At 51.8% G+C, this 13,966-nt stretch overlaps 1 protein-coding gene across 1 annotated transcript in view; it reads right to left on the minus strand.

The window, feature by feature from the left end:
- Grk1 (G protein-coupled receptor kinase 1) overlaps positions 1–9,924 on the minus strand; it is a 15,502-nt gene extending 5,578 nt beyond the window's left edge. Inside the window, exons 1-6 of the mRNA XM_005366257.3 lie at positions 9,226–9,924; positions 7,826–7,953; positions 5,999–6,156; positions 5,508–5,591; positions 2,089–2,213; positions 808–1,009 (exon numbers count right to left, since the gene is read on the minus strand). Coding sequence (XP_005366314.1) covers positions 808–1,009; positions 2,089–2,213; positions 5,508–5,591; positions 5,999–6,156; positions 7,826–7,953; positions 9,226–9,924 — 1,396 coding nt within the window. The remainder of the gene's footprint in view (positions 1–807; positions 1,010–2,088; positions 2,214–5,507; positions 5,592–5,998; positions 6,157–7,825; positions 7,954–9,225) is intronic.
- Positions 9,925–13,966: the final 4,042 nt, after the last annotated feature.

Genomic DNA, 13,966 nt, shown 5'->3' on the forward strand with positions numbered 1-13,966 from the left:
AGTGTACACACACACACAACATACATACCACACCACACACAACATACATACCACACCACACACACAGGGTACACACACACATAAAACATACATACCACACCACACACACAGGGTATACACACACACACACACAACATACATACATACCGCACCACACACACAGGGTACGCACACACAGTGTACACACACACAACATACATATCACACCACACACACAGGGTACACACACACACACACAACATACATACCACACTATACACACACAGAGGGGTATACACACACAGAAGGGTATACACACCATACCACACACAGATATTAGATGTATATATAGACATGCACAGGCAAGTACCTGTTCACACAGGCACGTGAGCATGTGCACACGTGTGGGCTCACACACAAACAGCTATACACACATAAATACCCAGACACGTGTACACACGGCACACACGGTATCTGTGGCTGCAATATCATGACAAACAATGTGGAGTAAATGAACTTCTCACAGGCAGACAAACTCTGCCGCCCTTGGATCTTGGATCTCTAGAATGCAGACTATGGAAGGGAAACACCATGAGACAGACCTACATCTTCAACACTGGCTTGCTACCCACTTTTCCCACCTGACTTCAACCCACGTGACCCCAGTGCCCATTCATGAGATACTGGAGATGAATGAAGGGCCAGAGGCTACCTAGGGTCCCACAAGTCCTCCGCTCAGTCCGCGGCTGACCCCACGGCTAAGGTAGGCCATCAAGGGTCTACAGCATCACCCCCTAAGCCTTCCCAGGCTTATGGTACCAACCCTACCGGCTTCAAGCTGCCTCCAGCTGATGTCTTTGAAGAGGATGTTTGTCCTCAGTGCATCACAGGTCCCAGCCCGGAAGCCCAGGCGCTTCTCTGGGTCCTTCTCCAGCAGTGCCTCGCAGAAGTCTTTGCTGGCCTGGCTGAACTTGTCTGGGTACTTCACGGGCTCTGAGATGATGCGCTGCTTGAGTTCCTTGTTCTCCACCTACAGGGTAGGCAAACGGACCACTCTACTCGAGCTGCGGCCAAGCTGCAAGCCTCACTATGGTGGGCGTGGCTGATGGCGCTTTGGTGGGCCCCTCCCAGTGCTTTGGCATTAAAAGGCTCAAATCTCACGACAAAGAGACCAAAGTCCCAAGGTGAAGCTCCCATCCGCCTTATCTGCACGTTCACACAGCTAGTGCACTGCCACAGAAAAGGACCAGCGGTGAGAGCTTGGCCGGGACAGGGGTGAGGGGGTGGGTAAGATCTCACTCAGCCATCTGACAGAAACCTAAGGTGAGAGCTTGCCTTACTCCTCCTGTTTCACTCCTGGTCTCCCACACAAAGCGTCCCCCACACCAGTGTATGATAGGCACAGCGTGGCTTACTCCCCAGACAACCCTTGTGGCAAAGCCAACGCCCCCATCCTCTCTCCTACAGGTATGGACAGAGCAGCGTGGCCCATGAAACCTGAATGAGCAGGGCTGTTAGAGTGCACAGCTTGTCCCAGTGCCTGCCACCTCTCACCATGGAGGCCTAGGCGTCTGAGACCCTACTCCAGGTGGGGTCAGGATCACATGACAGCATAGAGCTGTAAGCTCAGGCAAGGACAAGACAGTGACAAGCAGGTGGACCCTGTCCCTGCTGAGACACAGGAGATGGTCCCTGGCTTCTGGCCTCTGTGTAAACAAAAATGAGGAGCAGGGAGAGTGCCCGGGGTGCTGTTCAAAGTCCCAAGAGCAGTGGCCTGATGGCCACAGTTAGCTAGGGACCCACCAGTGGCCTCCTTTGTGTAGTCTGCCCCAGAAGGGCCTAATGCCCGCTATCTTACAGGGAGACCTGGCCAGTCTTAGCTAGTGCATGTTTGCTCTGCCACTGCTGCCTCTGGTGTGAAAGGGCAGATTTAGAATTCCTCAACAACGCCACCTACAGGTCTCAGGAACTGGCAGGCCTTGGGACAGAACATCACCCAGAGCCTACACCCCAGAGCCTACACTGCTTATATAGTCCTTGGCACAGCCCACCCATCCACGTCTGCCCCAGAATGGACCCTTTCAGGACTTCCTGCCAGGCAGCACCTACCTTCTCTCCTCGGGCTCGGAAGGGTCCTCTGGCTGCAATCATCTCGTACAATGTGACCCCCAGGGCAAAGTAGTCCACAGAGAAGTCATATTCTTCCCCTCGGAGGAGCTCGGGGGCCATGAAACCTGCCATCATGAACACATGTAGGTTTCAGACGCAGCTGTTTTCCCACAGCATGGTCCCTACCGAGCAATCGCAGAACAACCGAAGCTTTCATGATTCACCCCCTCCCCCCGCCGGGGGGTCTCACCACCAGTGATTTTGAGAACAGAAACCTCTTTGTTGTCACTGAGGGACAATTGAACTTAACCCTGGCCGCTACCCATTGGATGCCCACAGTTGTAACAACCAAAAATGTTTTCCAACATAACCAAATCTTCCTAGGGGCAGCATTGCCACGGTCAGGAATCTCAGTCCTCGTGTGTAATATGAAGCCTCCTTTCCCCTCCACGCAGACTCAGGACGATGCAAACAGAACAGCATACGGCGTGCAACTCTGGGGTAGACAGATGCAGACAGACCTTGCTGTGGCTTTCTGACCCCTCTCCTCTTAGAAGGACGTGGAAGTGAGAGCCGTGCCCCCATGATGGGCCAGCGACAATGCCCGAGGGACACCCTGAGGTCACAGTCCTACGCCTTCCTCAGACACTCTGTCTCCTTTTAGCACCTACAGGGAAGCCACAGCTGGGCTCTCTCGCAGCCCCACCGAGAGCAGGGCACACACCTATCACGTTCAGCCTTCAGCAAGGTGTGGAGCAGCCTGATAACAAGGAGGGAACTTGCTGAGGACGGTGCAGACCAGAGGAAGCAGAGCCACTAGTCTGGCTTCACAGAACAGCGCCTGATCACACAGCTGCTGTGTGGCCTTCTAGACAGACATGCCCTCCCTAGTCCTCCTAGCTGTCTGGTCACAACTCGGACATTTGTCTAAAAGTCTCAACCCCCTGCCACACAGCACACATGCTAATGCCCAGGGTCTACAACACAGTGTCTAAACCGTCTCCTACCGCCCATCTTTGAAATTGTTCCTGGGCCCCTGGAGGATTAGCCCTTCTGGAAGATGTGCTGTTGACAGTTCCTCCCGCAGCCATGCACGCCACTTCTCCACTCCAAGACATCACCAGTGTTCACTCAGCGCCACTCCCAGCGGTGCCAAGCGAAACCCTGATCATGTCACCCTTTGTCTTCAGAGTCTGGGATTTTGCAAACAGCATTGCTACAGCAGAGCCTGCACCCATGAGTTACTGGAAGAGGGAGCAAGAGGATTTCTGCTGTCCCTGTAACGAACTTGCCCCCTTGAGGCAGGAAGCAGAAAACAGAGGCACTTTTCTTGTACTCAGAGGCCCTCTCCCATGCACAACCTACAGCCTTGACCTGAGCTGAGCACACAGAGCACGGAGAACTGTCTAGAACGGTGCTCATTGGTTAGCACTTTTGGAACATCAGCTTCTAGTTTGCCTCCTAACTTGGCATTTCCAGCCTATACTGGAGTCCCAGCCAAAGGTTCCCATGAGTGTAGAGATGCCACTGGATCCACCTGAAGAATCAGTGCCAGCTCAGTGAGGTGGTGATTAGGCAGGCAATGGTGCCCTCTAGTGGCCAGTCGGGCCTCATACTCAGTCCTGAGCAGGACCAGTTTCTGGTCTCAGGTTTTGCTTCAGTGGATCTGGTACTTGCAGAGGACCAAAGAGATCCAAGTGGAGTTTGAACTAATCCATGAAAGCAGGTGCTGTGCCATGGCTCCAAGACACGCTGCTTCCAGAATCCTCTTCTCAGATCTCTGTCACCCTGTGCCTTTCACGGGGCCCTCAGCACCCATCAGCAACCGAGACCCAAAGCTAGACTGTCACCATGCCTCCTGGGGACCAGTATGGATTTGTCGTACCCCAGAATGTAGGGGGAAGCTCTTGTCCCTCTGCCCACCATGGCATCAAAGACAGTCTCAGATGGTACCTGAGGCACAGGGTCCTGGTGACAGAGGAACCTTTCTGTAACCCAAAGCTCTATATATACCTCCACTCTATATACATCCCAATATAGGTACTGTCTGAAGCCAGAGAGCCCAGGGAAGAAGGAAAATATCTAAGAAATTCCGTTAGACAACCTGAATATGACCATCTAGAATGTGGAGACAGGAAGGACTTAACTGCAGGTGTGTCTACTTCATGCAAGTGCCGGGTGTGTCGTCATGAGCCCATGTGTGGTGTTAGAACCAGGGCTCTGACAGATTAAGCACACCGTCTGAGGTCATCTAGCCACGAAGCATGGTCCTGGATCATGCATCCTCTCCCTCTCCACCTGACTCACGTCTCTTCTCTCCTCTACACAGGCTGTGTCTCTCCTTTCCTCTGAAGAAAATGATGAAGGAAGCAAACCACAAACGGCCACAAGTGTGCACGCACTTAAACACAGATACGTCCACAATCATACATATATGCGCATGTACACAAAGCATATATACATCCAGAGATGTACACCCGTATATGCACAGATACAGGCACTGAGCATCCACACAGAGATGCCTGTACATGTTCACACATGAATGCACTCATATGTTCACAGGTTCATACATGAAATATGTACATCTACAGAGGCGCACATAGACATGTATATGCACAAAGACACATTTGTAAAGATGCACACACATACATATTGCATATATGCACACAGAGACTATACATACACAGAGGTGCCTTCATACACATACATGCATATAGACACACATGTACAAACAGATATGCACAGGTGTTCACAGATGCACATGCATGTACAGGCTCATGCTCATCCATACATGTACTTTGACATAAAGGCATCCATGTTCATACTCGGTCACACCTACAAGTCATACAACTATATACACCACATGAGAGCAAGCATACATGTGGGAGTGTGTGTACACACAGGTATGCATATGCACACACAGAGACACACATGTGCATACCCTGCACATTGGTGGATACCTACCAGGGTTTTACTGATGCCTAGCAAGTGCTACCTGTCCCCAATGCTCTGTGACATGACCCACACGGTGACCCCATGACTCCCGCTCTTCCATGAGACACCCTGGACAAACTCATTCTGTCAATGCTCAAGAAGCCACTTAGAGTGCAAGCCTTGCATTCTCTCTGCCCATCAAGGTGCCAAAGGGGCAGCTTTGCCCAGTGGGTGAGGCAGTAAGCCAGCGAGACTGCTAAGGCAGGGTAGGGGTTATCATGGCAGGGAACAAACAGTTCTTGAGCTGCTGGGCGAAACCTGATTGCCACTGTTTACTCTAGGGGATAAGGGAGCCACGCTCCACAACCCCCACTCTCTGTATTACCACCTTAGATCTTGGAGACCCTACTGCCGCTGGCTCTGGAAGAGAGGATGTCCCAGGATGCAAAGCCTCTCCAGGTCCCTCCCCCAATCTCAGGTCTTACCTGGGGTCCCTGCATAGCCCTTGGTCTTATCCTGCCCTTCCATCAGCTCCACGGCCAACCCAAGGTCAGAAATTCGGATATTGCCTGAAAGTAAATACAAGCTGATGTTACACTCACTTCACAGAAGAGAGGTGCCAGGTGAGTCCAGGGCTCGGCAATGCTCCCCTGCACAGTAGGAAAACACACTCCACATGTTCTATGTACATAAATACCACACTCTAGACACATCCACTCTCCACAAAGACATATCATACACATCGTAGGCATTCCACACATACCTTACACACAAACGTGTAACCCCTGCTAAACACATATATTCAGAAAGACAGACAGACAGACACACACACACACACACACACCGCACAGCTTACACCATGGTCCTTTATACCCTAACACCCACTCGGCCCCTCTGCAGTGACTTTTGAAGGTGCTGATGACACCATGCTGTGGGCCGCTAGCGATGCTGTGGCCTCCATCCCTCTAGGGCTCACCATCATTGTCCAGCAGCACGTTCTCTGGTTTGAGGTCGCGGTAGACGATGCGTCTCTGATGCAGGTGCTCCAGGCCACTGATGATCTGTGCTGTGTAGTAGATGGCGCGTGGCTCTGGGAAGCCTGGGTTCTCCTCATCCACATTGTAGATGTGGTACCTGGGGGCCAAACACCACGGGAGGTACACACACCCCAGGACTTAAGGGCAGTAAACACAGAAATAGCCTGGGTCTCAGGGCACACGCGTGTCAACACAGCATGGTCACCTTGGGACCAAGCATCAGTGTTCTCCTGGAGAAACCCAGGACTAGAGGCCTCAGAGAGCTCACACCTTTCCCATGACTGTTAGAGGACATACAAGCTTGTTACCTAACGCCTTCTTCCTTCGGACCCCAGAGCAATGCCTGGACAGGGCCAGAGGAGGGGAGTCAGCCTCATTTTCTTAAACACAAGCGGCTCCCAGCTCCCTAAGTACACCTGTGGTCTGCTCCAGCAGACCTCGAACCCTTGGGTGGATTTGACGACGGCCCCTCCTTCGCTGCGGACCCCTGAGGTCTGTCCCTTTTTGCACTCTTTCTTGCATGTCCCACCTCAACACCTCACAGGGAAATGAAGCTCACAGCTAGAATGACCTAAGCTGCAGGGAGGTTGGGGGCAGACCAGGGGCCTGGAAGATAAACAGAGGCCCCTGGGGTGGGGGATAGAACAGCCTGCCATGCTAGAATCTCCCAGCATACAGGATTCTCGCAGACTGGCTGTCTAACCCCCGTATTACTCATCTGAAGAAAAGGCAGACAACTCTGTCAACGGTGATGTCAATAAAGCAGAGGAGAGGGAGGGGCACAGGTATTTGGAAGTCATAGCTCCCGTTAGTGACACTGGGCATTCCCAAGGCACCCCAGGGTCTCACCGTGTTAGCCTCCTGCACCAGGTACCCAAGAGTCTTGTCATTTTAACTTGGTGTGCCAATTACCCTAAGGTCCCACTGCTCCATCCTCCTGACACTGACTTGTCATTATTATTAGTTTCTTTTTAACAGAACAGGAAACTTGATGTAGGAGGGTCTTCTTTCTATCTGTTGTTTTATTGGTTAATAAAGAAACTGCCTTGGTCTTTTGATAGGGCAGAATTTAGATAGGTGGAATAGACCGAACAGAATGCTGGGAGAAAGAAGCAGAGTCAGGCAGTCGCCATGAAGCTCCGGCCCAAGATGGACATAGGATATAATCTTCCTGGTAAGCCACCACCTCGTGGTGCTACACACATTAATAGAAATGGGTTAATCAAGATGTGAGAGTTAGCCAGTAAGAGGCTAGAGCTAATGGGCCAGGCAGTGTTTAAATGTATACAATTTGTGTGTTGTTATTTCGGGTGTAAAGCTAGCTGTGTGGGAGCCGGGCGGGACGAAAAGCAGGTCTGCTCGCCTCCTCACTACAGAAACTGAGGGAAAGAGTGGTGAAGTCACCAAGCCAATGAACGTCGTGACCTGACCTCCCCAAGGATGCAGGAACAACCTCAGAGCACAGTCAGGCTCTGCCACCCAGGCACCGTCAGGGGTGGTACTCTCCTATGTAGGCCATAGGCGAGTTGTCTCTAGCTGGTCTTCCAGGTCTCTGTCCCTACTGATGGAACTGTTCATTTTACTCTCTTAGCCCTCCCAACCCCCGGTATCCCCATCACAGCACCATGTGCCCTCTGTCACCTGTCCCCAACAATTGCGGGGATACCCAAGAATGGGCAATGACAGATACAGCCTAAGTCCTGGGCCCAACTGGACATGAACCGTGTGCCCTAGTTGAAACAAACCCCAGTTTTGGACACCATTACCTTATGTCACCTCCATTCATGATGGTCATCACCAGACAGAGGTCAGTCTTGGTCTCGAACGCGTAGGCCAGAGACACAATGAACCTACTGTGCACTTTGGTCAGGATCCTCTTCTCAACTATGGCACCCTAGAAGCAGAGTTGTGGTCCTTAGTCCTCAGGAAGGCACTGTGGACAGCAGCCTGCATGCTGGGCACAGCACAGGGCAGGCTTGTGATGGGTGGAGTCTAGCATGCATTCAATCCATCAGGGGTATAGCCGTGGTGTCCACCAGGACATCCCCATCACTGCCCCACCCACCCTCTCTCTGCGCCTTGCTCATTCCACCGCCATCCGGTCCTCACTTGTATCCTCGCTAACTCCCAGTGCAGCCCAAGTTTCCGGCAGACCATGCTTTATTGTTCATCTAAACATGGCAAGTGTGGAAGGGATGAGGACCCTGGGTGGAGCCAGTTCATTCTGTGTTTGTCTCATCGGGTCACTGAAGCCAGAAACGATTCAACGTTGTACTGGGTTGCATGGAGGTGTGGGTGACCCAGAACTCAGACAGACATGGTCTCGCTATGTAGTCCTGGCTCTCCTGGAACTCTCCATGGAGACCACTGGACTCACAGAGCTCCGCCTGCCTCTGCTTCCTGAGTGCTGGGATTAAAGGCGTGGGCCACCACGCCTGAGCATAAAGCTCTTCTTTGAAGATTAACATTAGACCACAGTGAGGTGCGGTCCCCACGGCCCCTGGTAGAGGTGCCTGGATTTATCTGGAACTCCCACTTGCTGTTTGTACCTAATGTTTGACCTCTCACTAATGTCTCGGGGCCCTGCTGGGGGCTGGTGTCTGCCCCTCAGAATTTCACAGCATTACCTATTCTGTATGGTGGGGCTGTGTTCCTTGGACAATAAGCCGCTTTCACTGATCCTGCCTTAACGGGACACCACCGCCACCAAAGAAGGAACTAAAATACCAGCAGCCTGCCTAAGTCCTCCAGCCATTCTTGTCCCCTGGAAACCTGTGTTCAGGAAAAAGTAGTCCTATACCCCAGCATCACAGATAGTTTCTGCCTCATGTCAACAGTGCCTGCCGAAGTGATGTTACCCCGGCAGAGTCCTGCCTCACTTTCTCCTGCATGCAATCGCAACAGGAGCCTCACTTTGAAGAAAATTCGAGATAGCCAGATACACACTCCAGACAGCAAGTGGCTCTCCCTGGAACTGCTCCTCAGGGTGGGGCAGATGAACTACTCCCCAGCTAGTGGCTGCCTGAGCTGGGGGTTGGGGGAGGAGTGTCCAAATGACAGGATACACGCACAGTAGCTAAGGCCCACGTAGACCTCCACAGATGGGTGGCCGACATCCTCCCATCCCTCCAGCCCAAGAGCATCTTCTGCATGCCGGGCTCCCTACCTGGTAGCCCTTCCTTTTCTTTAGCCGCTTCTTGTTGAGCTTCTTGCAGGCGTACATCTTGCCGGTCGCCTTCATTTGGCAGGCAGACACCTCCCCAAAGCCCCCTTTCCCCAGAACCCTGAAGTCCAAGAACCAGTCTTCACCTATGGGCTGAGCTTCCAGCCATTTCCACTGGAGGAACCGCAGGAAGTACAGGCTTTCGAGGTACTCCTGAAAGGGGGCCTGGCTCAGGTGATCCAGGGTGGCCTGCAGCAGAGGCTGGAAGAGGCCATCCTGGCTCCCGGCGGGCCCTTCCCTCAGCTTTGCCACCATGCCCTGGTCCAGAAAACTGCAGAAGTGTGTGGCCTGTGGGTCCAAGTACTCAGCCAGGATGGCCTGTGCCTTCTGAGGCCGCAGGTCATCATCGGCTGTGTCGTAGTCCTCAATGTCCTTCCAGAGCTCCAGTGCTGGCACGTGTCTCTCATCTGTCTTCAGGAACTGTTGGAACAGTCTCTTGCCAATGGGTTGCTCTGAACACAGGCTGTTAAACTCCAGGCTGAGGCTGTCACGGAGACTCTCGCACTTGGACAGTGGGGGCAACCGGAGCTTGGCTAGATACTTCTTGTCCCGGGAAGAGGGGGTGCTGCTTCCGTCAAAGCTGCCACGGGCAGCGATGAAGGCAGAGTTGGCCACAACAGTCTCCAAGGACCCGAAATCCATCCTGATGATGTCTTGTGTCCCTTTCAAGTGTTAGAACCCATAAGCTGAGGTGAAGCTCAAGGTACCTGCATCTAAAGCAGGCCCGACCCTATGCCCTTGGCCTGTGGCCTGTTCCTGCCCTTGTGGGACAAGGGAGGTATGTAGCATCCCAGGATGCTTGGGGAGCCTCTAAGAAGCCCAGGGAGACCAGGGCTAACAAGCATCTAGCTAAATCCCAGTCCTGGGGTCACCAAGGACACCTTAGGGGTGACAAAACAGGTGCCAGAAAAAGACAATCCCCTAAGCTGTTCCTAAGCGGATTAGAGTTCAGCTGGGCTCCCTCCCCCTGGGTACTGCCTTCATGTTCCCAAGGGAAGGGCACACCACAGGCTCCTGGAAGCCCCTGGGGAGCGGTTCTGTCTTTCACAGGCCTTGGCAGGTACACAGGACCTGTCTGTGTCCTGCTGGGATGTGGGTCTGCAGTAGAGGGCAGACAATCCCAGCAGCCGCCTCCATTTGTAAAGATGGCTGTTTGCCACACTGTGTTTCCTTTTTATCTTCAAGAGAGTAGCAGGCCAGAAGCCTCCTGGTAACAGAATGGGGAGGGGGAGCCCACAGTGAGCAGTTTCTGTGAATGAGATCACGGACACTTGATGGTGTGGTCAACCAGTCTTCTTGAAGAAGTGCCACAAGATGGTTAGAGGACAAGGACAGGCACAGGAGAGCCACCGACCTTCACGTTGAGTCCCCTGTCAAGCCAGAAGACTCATGGGACATGAGCCGGGGATGCACCTAGGACACAGCTTGTTCAGGTGGGCATACCTGAGACAGACTTGGAACATCAGGGACACATCTGGGGCACACTCAGGACCCAGCTTAGACAGTAATCATACCCAGGACACACCCAGGAATGGAAGAAGGTAAGGGCATGTCACCATCTCGTGGGGTCTCAACTGTCATATCTGTAGTGCTCCTGACAGTTTGAGGAGGAGTCACAGGGAGGGAGCACTCACAGGGAGGAGAAAGGGAAGTCGTGCAGAATGAATGAAAGCCCAAGTCAGAAGGCTAAAGGAGCGTTTAGCCCACCCACCTCCTCTGAGGGGCAGCAGGGTGCATCAGGTGAGGACAGGGTCTCCTGTTGTGACTGCGAAAGAGAAAAGAGAACCTTCTGGTGAATGCCAACTCCCTCTCTCACCTCCCACCTCTTAGCAAGGGCTTGTGACAGGAAGATTGGCAAGTAAATATTTGAGGTAAACAATATCTCGTCCCCAAGTGACCTCTGCTAGTCCCAGCCCTGCCACTTAGCAGCTGGTGACCTTGGACAGACCATATCTGATTCTTGTACCAATCAGGACCCAAGGGGACCTGGTTCTCAACCACTAGGTACCTTGTCAGCAGAGCCACCCAGAGCACTGAAATCCACATTCCACCTGGCTCAGCGGGCTGGCAGAACTCAGGCCTCCATTTCTGACAGGCTCCTGAGTGGTTTACATGGAAGCCGTGGAACAGGACCAGGAGAGGTTTAGGGCTAAAGAATTCCAGACTGCCTTCACACCAGGAAGGCCCCTCGTGGAGGGGGCTGAGGAGAATTTGGCGACCGAAGTAGGACAAGTTCGGTTCCTGGCCCAGAATATTTAGACAGTCTTTAGTGTCTCCCAAACTCATCTCTGTGTATTCTTGTTATCTAAACCTTTGAGGTAATGACAGAGTACACACAGATGAGGGGTCATGAGAAAAGGAGGGGAGATAAGGAGGGGGTCCCTCAACAGTAATAGTGGATACCTGACACAGGAGCATTAGATTCAGGGTACTCATGGCACCAGGACCCCTGAGCTGTCCTTTGTAGACAAAGCCTTTCCCACACCCTCAGCCCTCCAGGAACCCACAGGTCCACTCTCTGTACTATTTACTGCAAGGGTGCTGTCTGAGCAAGGGCCCTTTCTCAGGAAATTCTCTAGAAGTAGAGGCAGGTGCCCACAGCAAGCGCCTTCCTTCCTGTGCCTGACTATTGGTCCATGATCCATGCAGATGCTCCCTGATCTAACCAGGCATTAAGAGAAGGGCATTTGGTATCCTCTCCAGGTCTGGGCTGCTACTGTGTTTTTGTCTGTGGATTTCTACTTCTCTGGGATAAATGTCCAAGAGTGTAGTTCTGGGCAGATGTGTTTGATCTAAAAACATCTGGCAAACTGACTCCCAGGGATGTGCCTATCTCTCATTCCCACCAGCAGCCATTGAAGCCAGACACCCACGTCCTTTACAGGGCTGGAAGCTTCCTTGTTTGGCCATTCATTCTGCCCTGGTAATGTTCTCTATTAGCATATATTAATTGTACAAAACAATGAGTCTCTCTGTGACATTTTCATACATGCATAATGTACTCTGAACATATTCCCTCCCCCATTATTCTCTGTTTTCCCCTCCTCTTCCCACTGATTTCCTTCCCAAATTGTCCCCCTCCCCTCTATTTTCACGTTTCTGGTAATAGCCTTGTTTCTATTTTGTATATGTTGGGCAGAAGTGGTTCTGTCCACTTTGCAGGTTTCTTCTTATAGATTCCTTTCTTGGTGTTGAGTATAAGGCCTCTTTGGCTAACCCTAGGTTTACAGATTCCGTCCTTGTCTTCTCCTGAGGGTTAGAGTTTCACTTTTACATTCAAGATCATGATCCACCTTGAGTTCATTTTTGGAAAAGGTAGGGGATATAGTTGAAGCTTTTTTTCCAATGAAGGTCCAACTACTTCAGCACCATTTGTTGAAATGTAAGGGCGAAAGAAAAGAACCAGCTCCACAAAGTTGCACATGTTCACGTGCACACACACATATACACACACACATACACACGTGCACACACACGTACACACACACAATACACATACACACAGTAAATACACATACACTCACATGCACATTATAAACACACACACATTCCCTCACACACCCCATAAACCTTGTGAACAAATAATCTGCAATTTTACTTTATTAACGGAAAACATCATCAAAATAGTATGATGAAAGCCTAATGTTCCCATGTGTGTTTTGCAGAAGATCTCAAGGTAAAAAGGCTTTTAGCATACTTTGCTCCAAATCCCACCATGGTCAGACCCAGGGCCACACCACAGCACACACTCTTTTTTTGGAGGAAATTTGTGTTGTGCTGTCAGGGACTTGTGTGCGTGTGTGTGCGTGCGTGTGTGCATGCGTATGTGTGTGTGTGTGTATGAAAAAAAACTCATATATTCTTTAACTATTCCTCTGCTGTTGAGCCCTTAGGCTGCTCCTATAGCTCAGCTGTTGGGACTACAGCTGCAGTAAACACCGATGTGTGAGCATCTCTGGGGTATGCTAACCTAGAGTCCTGCGGATGAATATAACCAGGAGTGGTCCAGTTGGGTCATAGGGAAGGAAGACCAGCTCTAAGATACCCTTTCAATGTCCTGTGTTCTCTTTGTGGTGCCTGCTCCTGTTTAGTGGAAGCAGTTGGTGGAGGCAGGTGCTTTTTTGGGTCTTTTCCCTCCTTGTCAAAGTCCAATGGATATTGACTTTCTGATCAATTTCCTCATCGTCACTGAGCCTCCCTTCCCAGAAGCCTGCATCGCTGACTGCCCTGCTGAGTCAGTGGATTTCTCGGGCCATCTATTGGCATTTTGTCCCTCAATTCGACTCTGGCTTTACAGTCATCCATGGTCTTTGTCCACTGTCCATTTCTGTTCCCCATGGGTCTGAAGCTCACACAGCTTCAAGGGAGTTCTTCTGTCTTCAGCTTGAAAAGGTCCCAGGATTGCCCTAAAATCTTTCTACTTCTCTCCAACAGCCAAAGGCATGGAGCCCAGAAGGTTACCCTAACACAAACCGTAGCTGAAGCTAAATGATGGGGCAGGAGAACAAAGATTCCATTTGCTTATGGCTCAGGACAAAGCACAGCGTGGGTGGCTTCCCGTGAAGTCCTTCTCCCTTGGTGATGTCACTAGAGCCTGTCTAGACTGCCGCCCAGACCCAGCGGCATGACCACTGGGCTCTCTAGCCGCCCAGACCCAGCGGCATGACCACTGGGCCCTCTAGCC

The sequence above is a fragment of the Microtus ochrogaster genome, unplaced genomic scaffold (genome assembly GCF_000317375.1).
Source record: "Microtus ochrogaster isolate Prairie Vole_2 unplaced genomic scaffold, MicOch1.0 UNK7, whole genome shotgun sequence".
NCBI classification, from domain to species: domain Eukaryota; kingdom Metazoa; phylum Chordata; class Mammalia; order Rodentia; family Cricetidae; genus Microtus; species Microtus ochrogaster.